This window comes from Girardinichthys multiradiatus, chromosome X (assembly GCF_021462225.1).
Source record: "Girardinichthys multiradiatus isolate DD_20200921_A chromosome X, DD_fGirMul_XY1, whole genome shotgun sequence".
NCBI lineage: Eukaryota > Metazoa > Chordata > Actinopteri > Cyprinodontiformes > Goodeidae > Girardinichthys > Girardinichthys multiradiatus.
In genome coordinates this window covers 21,101,724-21,117,755 of record NC_061817.1, presented here as the reverse complement: position 1 = coordinate 21,117,755, position 16,032 = coordinate 21,101,724, and the positions used below count along the sequence as shown (strand labels likewise).

At 39.8% G+C, this 16,032-nt stretch overlaps 1 protein-coding gene and 1 long non-coding RNA gene across 4 annotated transcripts in view; one reads left to right on the top strand and one right to left on the bottom strand.

The window, feature by feature from the left end:
* The window catches only part of LOC124862164 (testis-expressed protein 2-like), a 67,679-nt gene extending 53,307 nt beyond the window's left edge, over positions 1–14,372 (top strand). For all 3 annotated transcript variants that reach the window (XM_047355980.1, XM_047355978.1, XM_047355979.1), the window contains 7 exons: positions 436–579; positions 713–812; positions 7,344–7,464; positions 8,110–8,232; positions 8,527–8,736; positions 9,706–9,826; positions 10,345–14,372. In XM_047355980.1, the coding sequence (XP_047211936.1) occupies positions 436–579; positions 713–812; positions 7,344–7,464; positions 8,110–8,232; positions 8,527–8,736; positions 9,706–9,826; positions 10,345–10,491 (966 nt within the window). In that variant the 3' untranslated portion in view covers positions 10,492–14,372. The remainder of the gene's footprint in view (positions 1–435; positions 580–712; positions 813–7,343; positions 7,465–8,109; positions 8,233–8,526; positions 8,737–9,705; positions 9,827–10,344) is intronic.
* A 934-nt stretch (positions 14,373–15,306) lies between these two features.
* On the bottom strand, positions 15,307–16,012 carry LOC124862167. The gene is made up of 3 exons (XR_007036879.1): positions 15,787–16,012; positions 15,530–15,563; positions 15,307–15,419 (listed from the first exon to the last, which is right to left on the bottom strand). It is a non-coding gene; the product is annotated as an uncharacterized LOC124862167 (long non-coding RNA).
* Between the last annotated feature and the right edge of the window lie 20 nt (positions 16,013–16,032).

The following is a 16,032-nucleotide window of genomic DNA, read 5'->3' as shown; positions in this document are numbered from 1 at the left end:
TTGAGTGTTGCTGGCATTTAGCTGAACATGTCCTGCTTCCTTACATTAAAGAGAGACGAAACAATAAAGTGCCGGTAATCAATTTTTTTTATTTTGAGCGTTCGTACATCATGAGGTTTTACTCGATGCCCTATGCTGTTTGTTATATATACATGCTTAAACCTTTTAGATGCAGCAGTATGGCTTTATTTGGGACCTACCTGCTCTTTCACATACAAACATAGAACGCCTGAGACAAGAGGATCTCCAGCAAAGAAGCAACAATTAACAAAGATGTGATCAGATGGAGTTTGATACAGTGGAGCTGCGTTTACATGTAAAAGCTGCAGAGGTAGCCAGGCAGTTGAGATGGCTGTTGTCTCCACAGAGGAGAAATAATGATGTGTGACAGATTAGTATTAACAAGACAAAGGCTGATGTGTGCATGTCCTTCAGTTACCCAGGAGTTCAGAGGAAGCTGCAGAGCCGGAGGCCTGGGTCAATGCCTTTCTAGGAAGGATATTCTGGGATTTCTTGCGCGAGAAGTACTGGGCCAGTGTTGTCTCCAAAAAGATCCAAATGAAGCTCAGTAAAATCAGGGTGAGTAGTGCCATCAGTCTGCATAAATAAACCTAACAAGCAGAAGCAATTCATATGATACACTCAAATATTTTGTGACTGTAAATTGTCTGTTTTTCATCTCTTAATCTCCTAACTGACATCCGTGTTTCAGCTGCCATATGTAATGAATGAGCTGACTTTGACGGAGCTGGATATGGGATTCTCGGTTCCTAAGATCCTCCATGCCTCCAAACCCTCAGTGGACCACCAAGGTAAGGAAGAAAATACGACAGATGCAATGCCTTGCTAAAGTATTTATACCCTTGAACGTTTTTACATTTTTTTCTTCTTACAATTACAAACTTTAATACATTTTATTTGGATTTTATTTGACAGACCAACACTAAGCAGTGCATAATTGTGAAGAAAAAGAAGCAGGACATGTGGATTTTAAAATCATTTATGTACTGAGATAATACTTTCCACATTGTGACATAATTAAAGCTACAACTCTGTTGATGAGTGTTTCTACCAGCTTTACACATCTAAAAACTTAAGAGGTGGAAAATGTTTTCAGTTGGTTTTAGGTCTAGACTTTGACTGGGCCATATTAACACAGGAATACACTTTGATCTAAACTATAACTATTTCATTGTAGCGCTTGCTGCATATTTTGGGTTATTGTTCTGCTGGAAGGCGATCCTCCTCCCCAACTTTAAATGTTTGGAAGCCCCTAACAGTTGTTTTTCCAAAATTGCACTATATTTATTTCCAACCATCTTCACGTCAACTGTGACTTGTTTCCTGCCACAGATAAAGAGAAGCATCCCACAATATGAGGCCTCCACTACCATGTTTCACCATGTGTTAAAGGTGATTTACAATGTTAGGTTTCCTTTTCCATGTCAGCCAAAAACAATTTTTGGTCTCAAGTGACTAAAATGCCATGTTTCTCTTTTTTGCTGTGTCCCCTGCATGGCCCGGTGGAAAACTGCAAATGGGACTTCCTACATCTTTCAACTATTGCTTACTTCTTGCCGCTCTTTAATAAAGGCCAGATTAGTGGAGTGTATGGCCAGTAGCTGTGCTGTCAGCAGATCATATCACCTATGCTAAAAGACTGCAGCTTTTCCAGAGTTCCCATGGGTCTCTTGGTTGCCTATTTGATTAATGCTCTCCTTGCCAGGCCCGACAGTGTAGGTGTATGGCTGAGTTTTGGTAGGTTTGCAGTTATGCCATATTCTTTTCAGATGATGAATGTGACAGAGCTCTGTAAGATGTTCAAAGCTTGGGATATTGTTTTATAACCTAACTCAATTTTAGACTCCTCCCAACTTCCCTGACCTCTTTTATGAGTTCCTTGGTTGTTATTGTTGGAATTATGAATCTGAGAATAATATTTAATATTTAATATTAATATTTTAATATTTTATCAAATAATATTTCGGTCTGTTAAGGGTTGTCCTGTGAATACCAGCCCAGTTTGCTTATAAGAGGCTAAACATTGAATGGAAAATCTCATTTGTATATCTCTTTGTAATGTTGAAAACTACATCTTGTGTTAGCAGCCAGAGGTCTCACAACCTAAATGTTTTATTAATGGCTTGTGGCAAGAAAAATATGTCCTCTTGATCTTTAGGTACGGGGGCGGGGGGGGGTTGAAGGTGCGGCCACTGTGTGAACAAAGGGTTAGCTTCCAGCTAACCTCCGTAGCTGTGGATGAAAGATGGCTCGTTGTGTCCGCCAACCACACTGCACATTAACACGGTGATGCGGTCTGTGCTGTCTTCCTTCCAGACTGGGAGACCGCATCTCTGCAGGGGCTTCTCTGGAACGCCGTTTGCTTCTGCAGGCCTCAGAGAGAAAGTCAGGCAATGCTTATACCTTAATTTCCCCTTTTTATGAATGAATACTGGGTACACAAACAGTTATTCACTCGTACTTAACTGGTGCATATGATCACGTGATCTTATGACACTCTTGGATCCAATTGAAGAGTTATGTCTTTTTGCCAGCAAAGAGACATTAGCGCGCTGCCTCTCCGATCCCGGTCCCGCAAAGAGGAACAATGGAAGAGGGCGGACCATTGAAAAGGGGGTGCTTTTATTTGGCCGGTGATGTCACAGGAAGTCCGCAGTTATCCGGTTTCCTGGCTGTGTGAAGAAGGTTAATGCACTTTATTTTGAAAAGTTCCAGAAGAGTTCGTACTGGAGTTTAATGTTGAAATCCATGGCTTGGTCCCAACATCCCCCCTTTTAGTTCCGAAGAATGGGATGAAGTCCACAGTCGTTGGGGCTAACAATCCGTCCTCAGCCATGTGAAAAGAGTCACTGGGGTCCTGTAGGTAGGTAGAGTTCAACAGTTCATTTTGGTTCAGAGGTTAATGTTTGGACAGGAGTGAAGCAGGCTTGGGCAGAGACTAGCACTAATAAAATGTTTTAAAGAGGAGAAAAAAGAAAAAAAAAGTTACGGTGTTGGAAATTATTTACCATCTTCATATCTTGTTTGATAGATTTTAAAGGGTTGATTCTGGACTGCAACGGCTTGCCATGTCTTTTAGGAACGCCGTTACCTCAGTTATAACACACCTGCAGATCATCTCAAACTCCTCCTTTGTGATGACATCTTTGTGAGTGGCTCTACTCTTTACCACCAACCTTACAGTTTGATGTTGCACTGTGAAAAAGTGTTTGTCTTTTAACTGGCTGCTTGTCTTTTGGCTGACGCTAGCTACCACCCCCCTGGTTCTGTTGCATCACTTGGGGAGTTACTTTACACTTCTTCTTAGGCCTGTTCTCAGTTTGAATGTTTAACACTCTAACTTTGTCTTTTCCTGCTCTGTCTGAACGAACACGTGTTTCCCACCCAAGCTGAGCATATCTACGAATCTCCTGCATGGAGAGATTCTCTGTTATGCAATGCATGGTCACATCATACTGCACGCTAACGTGGAGGTTGTGAAGAAACAAAGACTTAAAAGTATGGTCTTCTTCAAGACCTGGAGCATAACATCCCTGAAAATAAGCTGTCTTCAAACGGTGGAAATATTCTCTTGGAGGTTCATCGTCGTTTTGCAAAACTGCCAAAGCATTCATAGCGGCAGCGGCTTCATCTCTGTTAACATAGTACTCCTCTCTAAGAGCCTGGCAGAGAGCTGGATAGCTGTCACTAATTTCTGGAGGAAGAGTTTTTATGAACACATGAACACTCTTAGCTGTTGTTTTCCAAATAAGTCTCAGTTTCTCATGATCAGAAGGAAAACGCAAGTCAAGAAGACAATGTTCAACCTCAAGCAGGTAAGCATCAATATTTGACTCCTGGCTACCTGAATCAAAAACTTCTATGTCCTTAGCAAGGGATTCAAGCTGTTTGAAACGGACACCATGCTCCCAAGATGGACCACGTCCACGTCCATCTGAGAACTCAAGCTGGTTAGGTTCATGAAATGGTGGAAGATCATGATCTAACCTCTGGGGAAGAAAACGAGTTTTCTCATGATTTAAATGAGAGCTTTCTAATGAATGGACTTGTGCAAGTGGTGGGTCAAGTTGGATTGAGTCACCTGAGAACCATGTGTGTCTCTCCTGGCCCCTGGGGTCGACACAGAGTCAGAAGGGAGAGGGGTGCCGATCAGGCCAGAAGGGTGCTCCTCACACCGAATTGGACCACTTGTGCACGCTGAGTCCGGCACTTGGTCATCTTGGTGGTTGTTCACTGCAATGGGATTTGGCAGGACACCACCGGAGACCATCTGACTTCCAACACTTCTGTTAAAGTCTTTTGGAAGTAAGTTGAACACTTGGACTAAATTTAGGAAGGGGAGACTCTGACCTAGGTGCTGGATGCCTGCTGTCTGAGTCTGTCCCCTGCTGTGGCTGCTGTGAGTGAAAATGAAAATCAGGTACCTGAAAGGTGGGGGCCTGTTCCTCCCTTTGGGATGAAGCTTTCTTGAGCTCATCTGCCTTCAGGTCCACTAACTTTGCTTCAGCTTTCTCCATCCTCTCCTCAGCTTTTGAGAGCTCAAGCTTTGCAGCATTCTCCCTTTGAAGAGTCATCTGATGGTCAGTCTGTAACTGAAAATATCTTTTAGCTTCCAGTTGTGATTTCTGCTGATACAACAAGGTAAGCCTACCAACAACATCTGAAATCAGAGCATCTCTAGTTGGATTTTCAATTAGGTCAAGTAATTCTTGAATCTGTTTATCACATGCAGCAAGGTCAAACTGATTTAAAGCATCCCGCTCATCTGGAGACAAACGGATAAGATCAGCGACAACAACCTTTTGCATCTCCACATTTGCTGAATTCATAATGGAGTTTAATTCCATCATTCTGGCAGACACTACGAAACAACAACAAAGTTATGAGAATGTTGCTAAAAGCAACAACATCCAACAAATGTATGTCCAGCTATATATGTATATTTGACTATACATATATTGGAAACATTTGATTGTAAAATGGGTGCACCAGTCGATCATTCAACCTGTGACTTATGATAACACTATGCTCTAAGTGTTACAATCCTACTCCGTTCTTTAGGAATATTTGTGATTTTAGCATTACTTTTTCACCTTTCTTTGGGAGAACTAGTGATTAGACACTACTCTTATGTCATGATGTATGGTTATTTGGTTTTTGGTTTCTTCTTATGTTTTTCACAGTTAAGGTTTTGACTCGTTCTTTTGTTATTATTCTTCTTAGATTTTGAATCATGCTTCTGTTATTTTCCTGGTCATGCTTTAGTTTTGCCGTCTTGTTCATGTTTTGTCAAGTTTGGTTTTCGGATCTGGTTATGCTTTAGCTTCATGTTTTTCTAGTTTGTTTATTACAGTCTCTGTTTTTGCCGCAGCCACGTTTTGTTCTGTCTGTCAATTAAGTTTATTCGGCTCACCTGTCCAAGTTAATCTGTCCCCTTGCTCCACCTGGTTTTCACTCCATATATACACACCTGCTCCGTTTGTCTTCACGGAAACATCTTTCACTCTCATGCTCATGTCTAGCTCTCATGTCTAGTTCTCTAACCAAGTCTTGTTTTTTTTTTATCATGCCATGCCTGTCTTGCCTGCCCGTTTGTTTTGTTCCTGCCTCCTGCTGAGTGTGAGTTTTTGTTATTAAACCTTTTTTTTTTTCACTTACAAAAAGAAAAAAAGAAAAAGTGAAACCCTTAACATGATGAAGGTGATGCGGTCTCTGCTGTCTTCCTTCCAGACTGGGAGACCGCGTCTCTGCAGGGGCTTCTCTGGAACACTGTTTGCTTCTGCAGGCTTCAGAGAGAAAGTCAAGCAATGCTTATACCTTAATTTCCCCTTTTTATGAATGAATACTGGGTACACAAACAGTTATTCACTCGTACTTAACTGGTGCATATGATCACGTGATCTTATGACACTCTTGGATCCAGTTGAAGAGTTATGTCTTTTTACCAGCAAAGAGACATTAGCGCGCTGCCTCTCCGATCCCGGTCCCGCAAAGAGGAACAGTGGAAGAGGGCGGACCATTGAAAAGGGGGTGCTTTTATTTGGCCAGTGATGTCACAGGAAGTCCGCAGTAATCCCGTTTCCTGGCTGTGTGAAGAAGGTTAATGCACTTTATTTTGAAAGTTCCAGAAGAGTTCATACCGGAGTTTAATGTTGAAATCCATGGCTGGGTCCCAACATTATGATGCTGTTTGTTTGCTAACATTATCTAACAAACCTTGGAGCCGTCACAGAACAGCTTGATTTACGCTGAGTTATCCTTTATTAACTAATCTGAGTTCAATTGGTTCCTCTAGGTTATATTCAGAGGAATCAGAGTAAACGGGGCTAAAAACATCCTCATTCCACAAGTTTCAGATTTTTAATTGTGCACTCCTTTGTGTTGGTCTGCCACATAAAACACATTGAAATGTGTGATTGTAACGTGACAAAATGTGGAAAAGTTTAGGTAGTATGAATACTTTTACAAAGCAGTGTAGATATGCTGTGTTTTTCTCAACTTTTAGGATTGTTCTTTTGATTACTTTTCATCTCACTGAATTAAGACATCCTGCCTCCTCTGCAGTCCTGGCTGTTTGTGTGCTGTGCACTATACAGCCACAATACTTAAACTACACATCTTGGATCCCCATGATCCTTTACTGAAATGCTGACTCCTCCTGCCACCCTTAGCCACAGAGATAAGTAATAAATGGAGTTTGAAGTATCAGTGCACACAGCATTATTAGTAAAGGTTTGTCCGCATGTTAAAATTATTCAGGCTTTGTTGAGCTCAGTTAAAGAAAAGCTACATAAGTGCTGACAATGTAATCCCTGATGGAATTAGGCGACTTGCTTGCATTTTAGCCTAATTTCCACACTAATTACAATATTTACAATGCCGATTGCAAGAGGGATCTCATGAAAATTCAATTTAACCCTGGTTATAAAACCTTTCCTCTGTTTAGTCTCCATTATCACTCACACAAAAACAGTATTTAGTACCAAACTGAGAAAAAACAAAAAACTGTAAGATGAGCTAAGGAAAATAAATTAATTATCCGCTGCAGAAATTAGGACTTATTGAGCAAGCAGCAGGGGTATTGAAACATAAATCATTATCCCCCCACCTAATGATAATTGTGATGACATAATGCCATGGTGCTGGCCTTTTCAGTGTTTGCAAGAAGATAGGCCATCCTCCTGCTACATCTATTAGGGGCCTCACACCATTTACACATCTAATAGAAGAGTCTCTTTTATGTTAATAAGCAACAACAGTAAAGCTTTCTGCAAATGACAAAGACTAAATAGTTTCCGTATCTTCCCTTGCTCTCTTTCCAGGTCTTTGGTTTGATCTGGAAGTCTCCTATACAGGCTCCTTCCTTATGACACTAGAAACCAAGTTGAACCTGGTCCGCCTGGGAAAAGAAGGCGAAGGTCTGGGAGAGCATGGGAAAGAATGGTGAGAGTTTTACTTGCATTTAGTACATTTGTTTGTTTGTTGTTGTTTTTTTTAATGCATACCACACTTTTTTAAACCACGCATCCTTGTTCTTTTGCGTCACAAAAAATACATTACAGTAGTGATGCATACTTTCACAAGACACAGTGTTCATGTTTTTGTTTTACTGTTGCATAACCCATGATCAGTGATGAGGCCAAAAATAAAACATTTAAACTATCTGTGAACTGGATGCTAACTCTGTAGATCTGCTCGTAGGGTCATATTAGCTGTTGTGTGTTTTTCACCATTCCTACCCTTTTTGTGTTGACTCTTCCTCCTCCTCCTCCTCCTCCTCCTCCTCCTCCTCCTTCTCTCTTTTTACACTAATCCCCTCTTTTGGATGCCTACACCTATGGATTTGTCCAATAAATGGTGAGTTTGGGAATGGATGCCTACAACTGCCTCTCTGTCAACCAAAGAATATGTTTTTTTTTTTTTTTTTTTTTTTTGGCACTTGACATTTTGGATTTTATATTAGATCGGTGGAGTTTTAGCTCCTGGGATTCATTTTAGGTGCAGTTCATTAAACAGAAAAGTGTTCTGTGCCAAGCTATCATGGCCTGACCTTCAAACAGTCACTGTATGTTTGTGTTCCTGCGACAGGCCCAGGCCACGGACGTACTGTCTGGCCGACAGTGATGAGGAGTCATCCAGTGCTGGCTCATCAGATGAGGAGGATCCCCCTGAACTGCTCAGTGACAAACCTAATCTGCCTGCATCAGAGGGGTGAGTGAGCGTCTTTTTGCATGCACACTAATTTGAAGCAAAACTTGTCAAATTCAAATAAATGGTGATGTTTTAAAGCACTCCAGGTCCATCCACCCACTCAGCCCCACAAGTTTGAAGGCTGACTGCTGATTTAGTGTATCACCCACTCCCCTTCCTATTACCATTGTGGGTGCTGAGTAGCAGGAGATGCTGTTATGAATAAATGATGAACCTGACTCACTCCTCCCCCCCCCCCCCCCCCCCCCCCCCCCCCCCACCCCCGTTCTCCGTTTCCATCCTCTGCTCTTGTAGCTACGTAGGAGGCCACAGACCCAGCAAGATCATGCGCTTTGTGGACAAGATCGCCAAGTCCAAGTACTTCCAAAAGGCAACCGAGACAGAGTTTATCAAAAAGAAGATGGAGGAGGTGTCTAACACGCCCATCCTGCTCACCGTGGAGGTGCAGGAGTGCAAGGGGACGCTGGCTGTCAACATACCACCTCCCCCTACGGACAGGATATGGTATGTTCAGGAGCACACCAAAAAACAGGTTTTGTGAGCATAAATAGACAGGAGTACGTGCTTAACAACGTAATACTGCGCCCTCTGCTGGACACCTGTAGACAGGCATACATTCACAAAATATAAATCTCATTTAATAAACTTATATAAGAAATTAAAGAGAAAAGCATGCTTTGTTCATTTAAATCCAAACAGTGTGCTACTCATGCTATTACTTTTGTAAAATGTGCAGCAAAAGCATTGTAAGAAAAACCTGAATAAAAAAACAACTGTATCTATGGGACTTGTGATTCTATTGCCTAATAAGATCATAATATGTTATAACAATCACTCCTTCATGTTCTGTTTTTCTTCAGTCTTTCTGTTATGTTTTTTGTTGTACAAAATTGGCTTGTAAAATGATTCATACCCCTTGAGCCTTTGCACATTTAGTCACATTATTGTGATAAACTTAAGTGGATTTTTTGTGATAGGCCATTATCAATGATCATTAATCACAGAAGCAGCTTAGTTGGGACAATCTATCCACAAATCTGTGCACAACTCCCTGTACACACCATCCCCACAATGAAACATGGTGGTGGCTGCATCATCCTGTGGGCATCTATTACTTCAGTAGGTACAGGAAGACTGGTAAGAGTTGATAAGAAGATAAGTGGAGCCAAATACTGGACTGTATTGGAAGAAAACCTGTAAGAGGCTGGAGCAGAGGTTCTTCCCTATAGCAGTTTTGAAATGCTTTTCATTTCACTGTAAAAAAGTGTGACAAAGTGAAATGGATATGAATACTTTTATGAAGCACTGCGATTCAGTTTGCTTATAAGAGGCTAAACATTGAATGGAAAATCTCATTTGTATATCTCTTTGTAATGTTGAAAACTACATCTTGTGTTAGCAGCCAGAGGTCTCACAACCTAAATGTTTTGTTAACGGCTTGTGGCAAGAAAAATATGTCCTCTTGATCTTTAGGTACGGTTTCCGGAGTCCTCCCCATCTGGAGCTGAAAGCACGACCCAAACTGGGTGAGAGGGAGGTCACTCTAGTTCATGTAACAGAGTGGATCGAGAAGAAGTTGAATCAGGAGTTCCAGGTAATCAAAACTCATTTTTCCAAACCTAAGAGGCCAGATTTTTACTTCACATGGACAAAGAGAGTGACACCTGAGATGTACATGATAAGGATTTAGGTGAGGATTAATTTGTGGCTATGCATATATAAAAGCATTAAAAGCTCTGTGTGTGTCTGTCTTTACTAGTAGTCGTAAGCAAATTAATGATATGCCTGATGTGTGAATGCAAACTGCAAAGGGTCTCTTATAGATCCACCACATGCCTACATTTACCCCTCCAGGGCTGTTATTATATACTATTCCCTTCAATCAGGGCTCTAGCAAAATATAGTAGCACTGTGCTGTACATGGCTGTCAGTTGCATATGAGTGTATACATTTGGTTTTCAACTAAAACAAACTTTTAGTACGTATTGCGTTTTAAATGCAAAAAAAGAAGATTGGGAACAGATTAATGTTTCTGTTCGTTTTTATCTGATTCATGTTCAAAAATATATTTTATTACGAACAATTTTGCAAACTATTTTTTTTCTCCTGCAGAAAATATTTGTAATGCCAAACATGGATGACATATGGCTACCCATAATGCACTCTGCCATGGATATGCGCTCAAATGCCAACTTGACTGTGACAAATGATGCCTTGAAGGATTCATGGCCGGAAGAGTCCGAGGGCTCCGATGTGTGAGAGGTGCTGTTGAAAATGTGCGACGGAGGGCATTTTATGACACGGCAATACAAGAAGACGCCCAAAACATCTGCAGCCGCAGCCCCAGCCAGGTCTATGGTCATTTTCTCTGTATTTCTGTTCCATTGTGTCAGTAGCATCCAAAAATCTGGAACATACAAGCAAGGTGGTAAACTCTCTCTTTTTTATAAGTCAATCAAAGCAGAAGGATGAAAGAGAAATGTGACTCAGATTTTACTTTTTCTTATATTTATCTGACATCCTATATTGGTTCATTCTGATGAAACGCGGGACATGGGTCAAGATAAAATACAGCAACCTCCACAATTACTGGCGTAAAGGAATCTCGTAAACTGAGCAAAAAGCATTAAAATAAATTTAATCATTACTACAGTTATATAATCTTACAATAAAAACATTCAGAAAAATCCAACCCTTAATTTGAGTGCATTTATTTGGTGTGGCTGAAAAAATCCCACAGAATCACTGGTGCTTCAGTTAATGACACTTCCTTTAAAAAAAGCAAGTTAAAAATGTTTTGTGTTATATTATAATTATTTAAGTTGATAAGTATTTACAAACATTTAGTGAAGACTCCAAGAGTTCTGGTTTTCCTGTGATATAAATATGACACAAAAGAGGTCTATGTATTTTAACCACTTTTCAAAATGGGAAAGACAAGAAAACACGACTTTTATGTAGGACAGGTATGTGTTGATCTTCATAACTGGCTACAAGAAAATAGCAATAAGATCTTGACCACCGTAAGCAGGATTGTGGGAGAGGTAAAAAAAAATCTCTAAAGTTGTTAGAAAACTGCAACAAATAGTGGCATGTTGGGGTCACCAAGGCTCTGTAACAGCCATGAGACGCCATTTAGATGTCTGAAGAATGCTTTTCTTTTTCACTCCAGGTGGGTTTGGCATAAACAAAGGAAACAAATCTGGTAAGGCACCTCATATCCACCGTTAAGCAAGGGGGAGGAAAAGTAATGCTGTGGGCCAGTTTCTCTTCCAAAGGTCCTTGAAACTGGAAATAGATTTTCTATAAAACTCTGGTATATCTCCCAGAAAACTGATAATCGGTTGTTACTGAGCCTTTCATTGGGTCTTTCAGCAAGATAATGATCCCAGACCTAAGTCCTACTGGAGGCCTGAGGTGGAGCCGAGGGCAAGAGAACATAAGAGTGGACCTAGGACTCCAACAATCTAAAGAGATTTTTCAAAATGAAACTTCAAAGACCCTTCTTTAGCTATGCTCTAAACTTGTTAAAAGCTTTAGGTGAAGACCAAGTCATGTCCTATAGGCTAAAATAGGTTGTGCACTTTATTAACAGCAGAGCTGGACATTAGTTTACCTAGAGACACTTATTTTGCCCCACACCACACCACAAATGTGCTTAAATTAACTGCAGCTTTTTACTTTAGAGTGATATTGTGATAATGCAATAAAACATAAAATTATTAAATGGCTTTTTACATCCTTACCACTACGTCTGGAGGGCACTGTAACTCAACAAACAGCCATGCTGAGTCAGCAAGAGGAACCATAATACCTGTGATGTGTTGCTGTGCCTGACATGATAGTTGGAAAGTGTTAGCTTTGTCTGTGAAGTTGCTGAAAGTGTCTTATTGTTGCTGTTATGAGGATTAGTTAGAACTGTGGCCATTGATGGAGACCGAGGGTTAAAAAAAACAACCAAATCCCAGTTTGGTGATCCATGTGCTAAAAGCCCATCACCTATCAAGCATCCAGTCGATCTCGAAAGTGCACAAAAAAAAGTTTGTCATATAAAAAATATGTCACCTTTTATGTAACATTAATCCTGCACAATTCAACTGAAAAGCCGTCACATTTTCTGAGAGGCAAAATGTAAAAAATAAAAAAGGTGCAACAACCTGATTGCAAAAGTGTGTAACTCTTAACATAATACTTTGTTGTGGCACATTATGATTTAAATACAGCGTTTAGTCTTCTTTAGTACGCATCTAAGGTTTATTATAATTAATATGATTAAAGCAGCAGCAGGAGTTCCTGCCCAGTACTGGTTGCATCCTCCATATGAACTAAGATGAAGGAATGGAAGGAGTTTCTTCCAACAATAACCAGCCTTGACTAAAAACACCAAAATCCTTTTAGGAGCATGTGTTGTGGTCTGATGAAACCCAAATTAAATTTTGGGCCTCGATTCCAAAAGGCGTGTGTTGGCAAAAAAAAACACCACATAAACAAATTAACTGCATGCCCACAGTGATGCATGGTGGTGGCAGCATTATAGTCTGGAGTTACTCTTCTTCAGATTAAATTGCTTTTGTTGTCACCTTTGTTGTGGGATGAAATCATTAAACGTTTCACAGACCAGTCATTCTTGACCCAAAACCTCAAGTCTGCTAGAAAGCTGAAGGTGGGATTTTATTTTTCAGCATCATAGTGAGTGCAAAATATACATCCAAAACAACAAAGCAATGACTTCACCAGATGTAAATATAGGTTTTGGGGAAGCCAGAGTGTAAATCTGACAGGAATTCTGTGGGCTCACCTGAAAATGGCTGTGGACTAGATGTGTCCTCACAATCTGATGCATTTTGAGAACTTTTGCAAGGTAGAGATAGCAAATGTTACCAATTGAGGATGTGTTGTGTTGAATGCCTCCCATAAATGAGACTGAATGCTACAGTTAAATCAAAAGCTGCATCAACGTAGTATTAGTTTCAGGGTGTGCACACCTATGCAACCAGGTTATTGTACTTTTTTACTTATCAATTTGTTTTTGGTATAGCATATGATAAACGTCACATTAAAGGTGGAAAAAGCTTGAAAAATATTTATCATTTGTTTACATCACAAACAACAGGGATGTGTATAATTTTTAGATCCAGTGCACTTTCCCTACATCACCTTTTGTCGCCCAATCACATTGCTGCCTGGTGCATATATGCAAACTAACCAATGGTTCATAAATGGTTTCATAGCAGCCCATTAACATCCATCATGGCCACCATGCTGTCATACATGTGTGCTTTGTACCGTGAGGTATACAGACTGGCTGTATGAAATGAAGTGGCTCAACCTCTGTTGGTATCCTGAATGTATAAATAACAGGAGCTCCTTGGCTCTCCCAGGAAATGTTCATTCATTGAAAACATGTTTCTGAACATGTTTCAAGCTACACCCAGAGTTGACTCAAAGTAATAATTTCCTTTTTGTACTGCCAAAGGGAATATAGGTGACAATTAAAGCAATCTGTTGAAACCTTTCTGCTCTCATTGAAGTGACGCAGAGCCTGTGTTTTAACAACTGCAGCTGGAAATGAGGATGAATCAGACTCTTTCTGTGCAGCAGGAAACCTCAAACTCAATAACACCCAGACCTGGACTTTGTAGGTTTAAAAAAAAATCTAGTTTTATTTAAATAAGCAACATCCTGGATATTAGCCATATTATTTAATGTTGTCTGCGGTCATACAGCTGAAGAATGCAGTTTTGTTCAATTATTTATTTGCTGTTCTGTTGTTCGTGTTAAAGACCAGCGCCACCAATAACCTAGAAACCACGGGAACTTTTCCTGACTGCTTCAGAGGTGACTTTGTGTATTTTTTTATGTTCAGATAGGTGTGCGTTGGCTAGCGTATGAGGCAGAAAGTGCCTTTGAGATAATCAAACATTCCTCCTTCATAATGAGCCACCTCGTTTCCCGCATCGGTTATTGAACTGTTCTTGTGCCATCGTTGTCTATTAAAGACATGCCTGTTTTTTTTTTCCACTTTTCTTTGCTGTTCATTCGCACAGTGATGAAGATATCAGGCTATTCTGTTCGGTGATATTTCAAAAATGTTACTGTTCTGTTTATTGTGGATCAATAAAAAACTATTTACTTGAAAACTGTGTACAACTTCTTGGTTTTGGCAAAGAAAGATTCATGTGGACACAAAGTGAGGTTTGACAAGGTGAGTAAATATATTTAAATCAGTTCTCTTTAAAAACTTAGCATAAGATCAAATGTGTGTTTTGGTTGAGCAGCGCAACTATGTGAATAGTTGCCACAATTATGCCAAAAGCTTGTACATTGAAAATGCATGAGGGCATTTTATTTATTGGGGACATTCATTGATATACTCAAGTCTGCAAGTATAATTTTGACTGTGGTTTAGAGAAAAACACCGCAACAAAGTCAAACCTGTGCTACAACTGCTTTTTAAAAACCATTGTAGTTATTTACTGCATTACTACACCAAGGAAAAACCGTTTAAACTATATAAAACCCCAAATTACTCTATAGCTCAATGTGTTGATATAAACTTTGACTGCTGCTGTACAGTCTCACATCCACTACAGATAACTTGTTTACTGCTGCAGGTTTAGACTTGAAGTCTGCAAACTGGGGTAAATATATATATAAAAAAAGATAAATCTTATTTTAAGCTTATCAAAAGTAAAAGCTTTGAGGCTTGCTCCTTGGTGAGTGGAAATAAAATTTTAATTTCTGCCAATAAGCCTCATTTACTAGCAATCTTTCCTGGCAATTAAGACTCCTGATTGTTCATAAAATAGAGTGCTTATCTAAAACTCCGATTTACTTCGCCAACCCAATCAGGCCAATCAAGTTTCTATCCAACTTGTACAGACTATTCCAACATTTACATTGTGTCTTGCTTTAAAAGAGCATCTTAGTATAAAAATAGCCAAGAAACTCCAGTTATGACAAGACTTTCTTTAATCTAGCACTTATTTTGAGCTGTGGAACTGGCTAAGAGAGGGGCCATTCCAGTTCAAAAAGTGCAAAAATAGGTTGAATGAAATCAAATTCACACAAATGTAGCTGTAGGAATGTTTATTTTATAATGAACACACATGATGAATTAATAAGCAACAATGAAAACTTGTTTCAATTCAAGGCCAGTCACCCTCCTCCTTTTGAAGAACCACAACCTATAAGAAAAATAAAAAGTTAGGGACAAAACAAAGTCAAATCATCATATCAGATCTACAGTCAAACCACAGATTAGTTATGATTCACGAGTTATATATGCATCATTTACCATGTTATTCTTGAAATCCATGTGGGTGCAGCTCCTGCAAGAGAACAGATTACCTTGAGTGGTTCAAATTATTTTAACAATACAGTTTTTCAGTAGTAGTCACGTCAGATGTTAAAGTTGACTTCATTAACATATCAGAAGTCTAACACGCAGAAATCTCATCACTCATGATCTTAACAATAGTTTTCCCCCAGTTATATACAATCAACCAGTCTGTTTCTGGTAAAGCATGTTGATATCACCTAGAAAATCCTTACCTTCATTTTTCACGGCCTACCCACGCTGCTGCCACGTGAGCTGCTCGAACCCATTTTCAAAGTGCGCACATGTAATTTGTTCAAGCTTGCACTCAGGTTATATCAGTTTTAATATCCAATATGAATGCAAACCCCTCAACTGGCATGTTTAATCCTAGTTTTTACAGACTTTACGCTTAAATTGATAGAGTAGGTGGCAGTAAGAGCGTGCGCTCTCTTGGAGTAAAATGGATCCGGATGTAAATG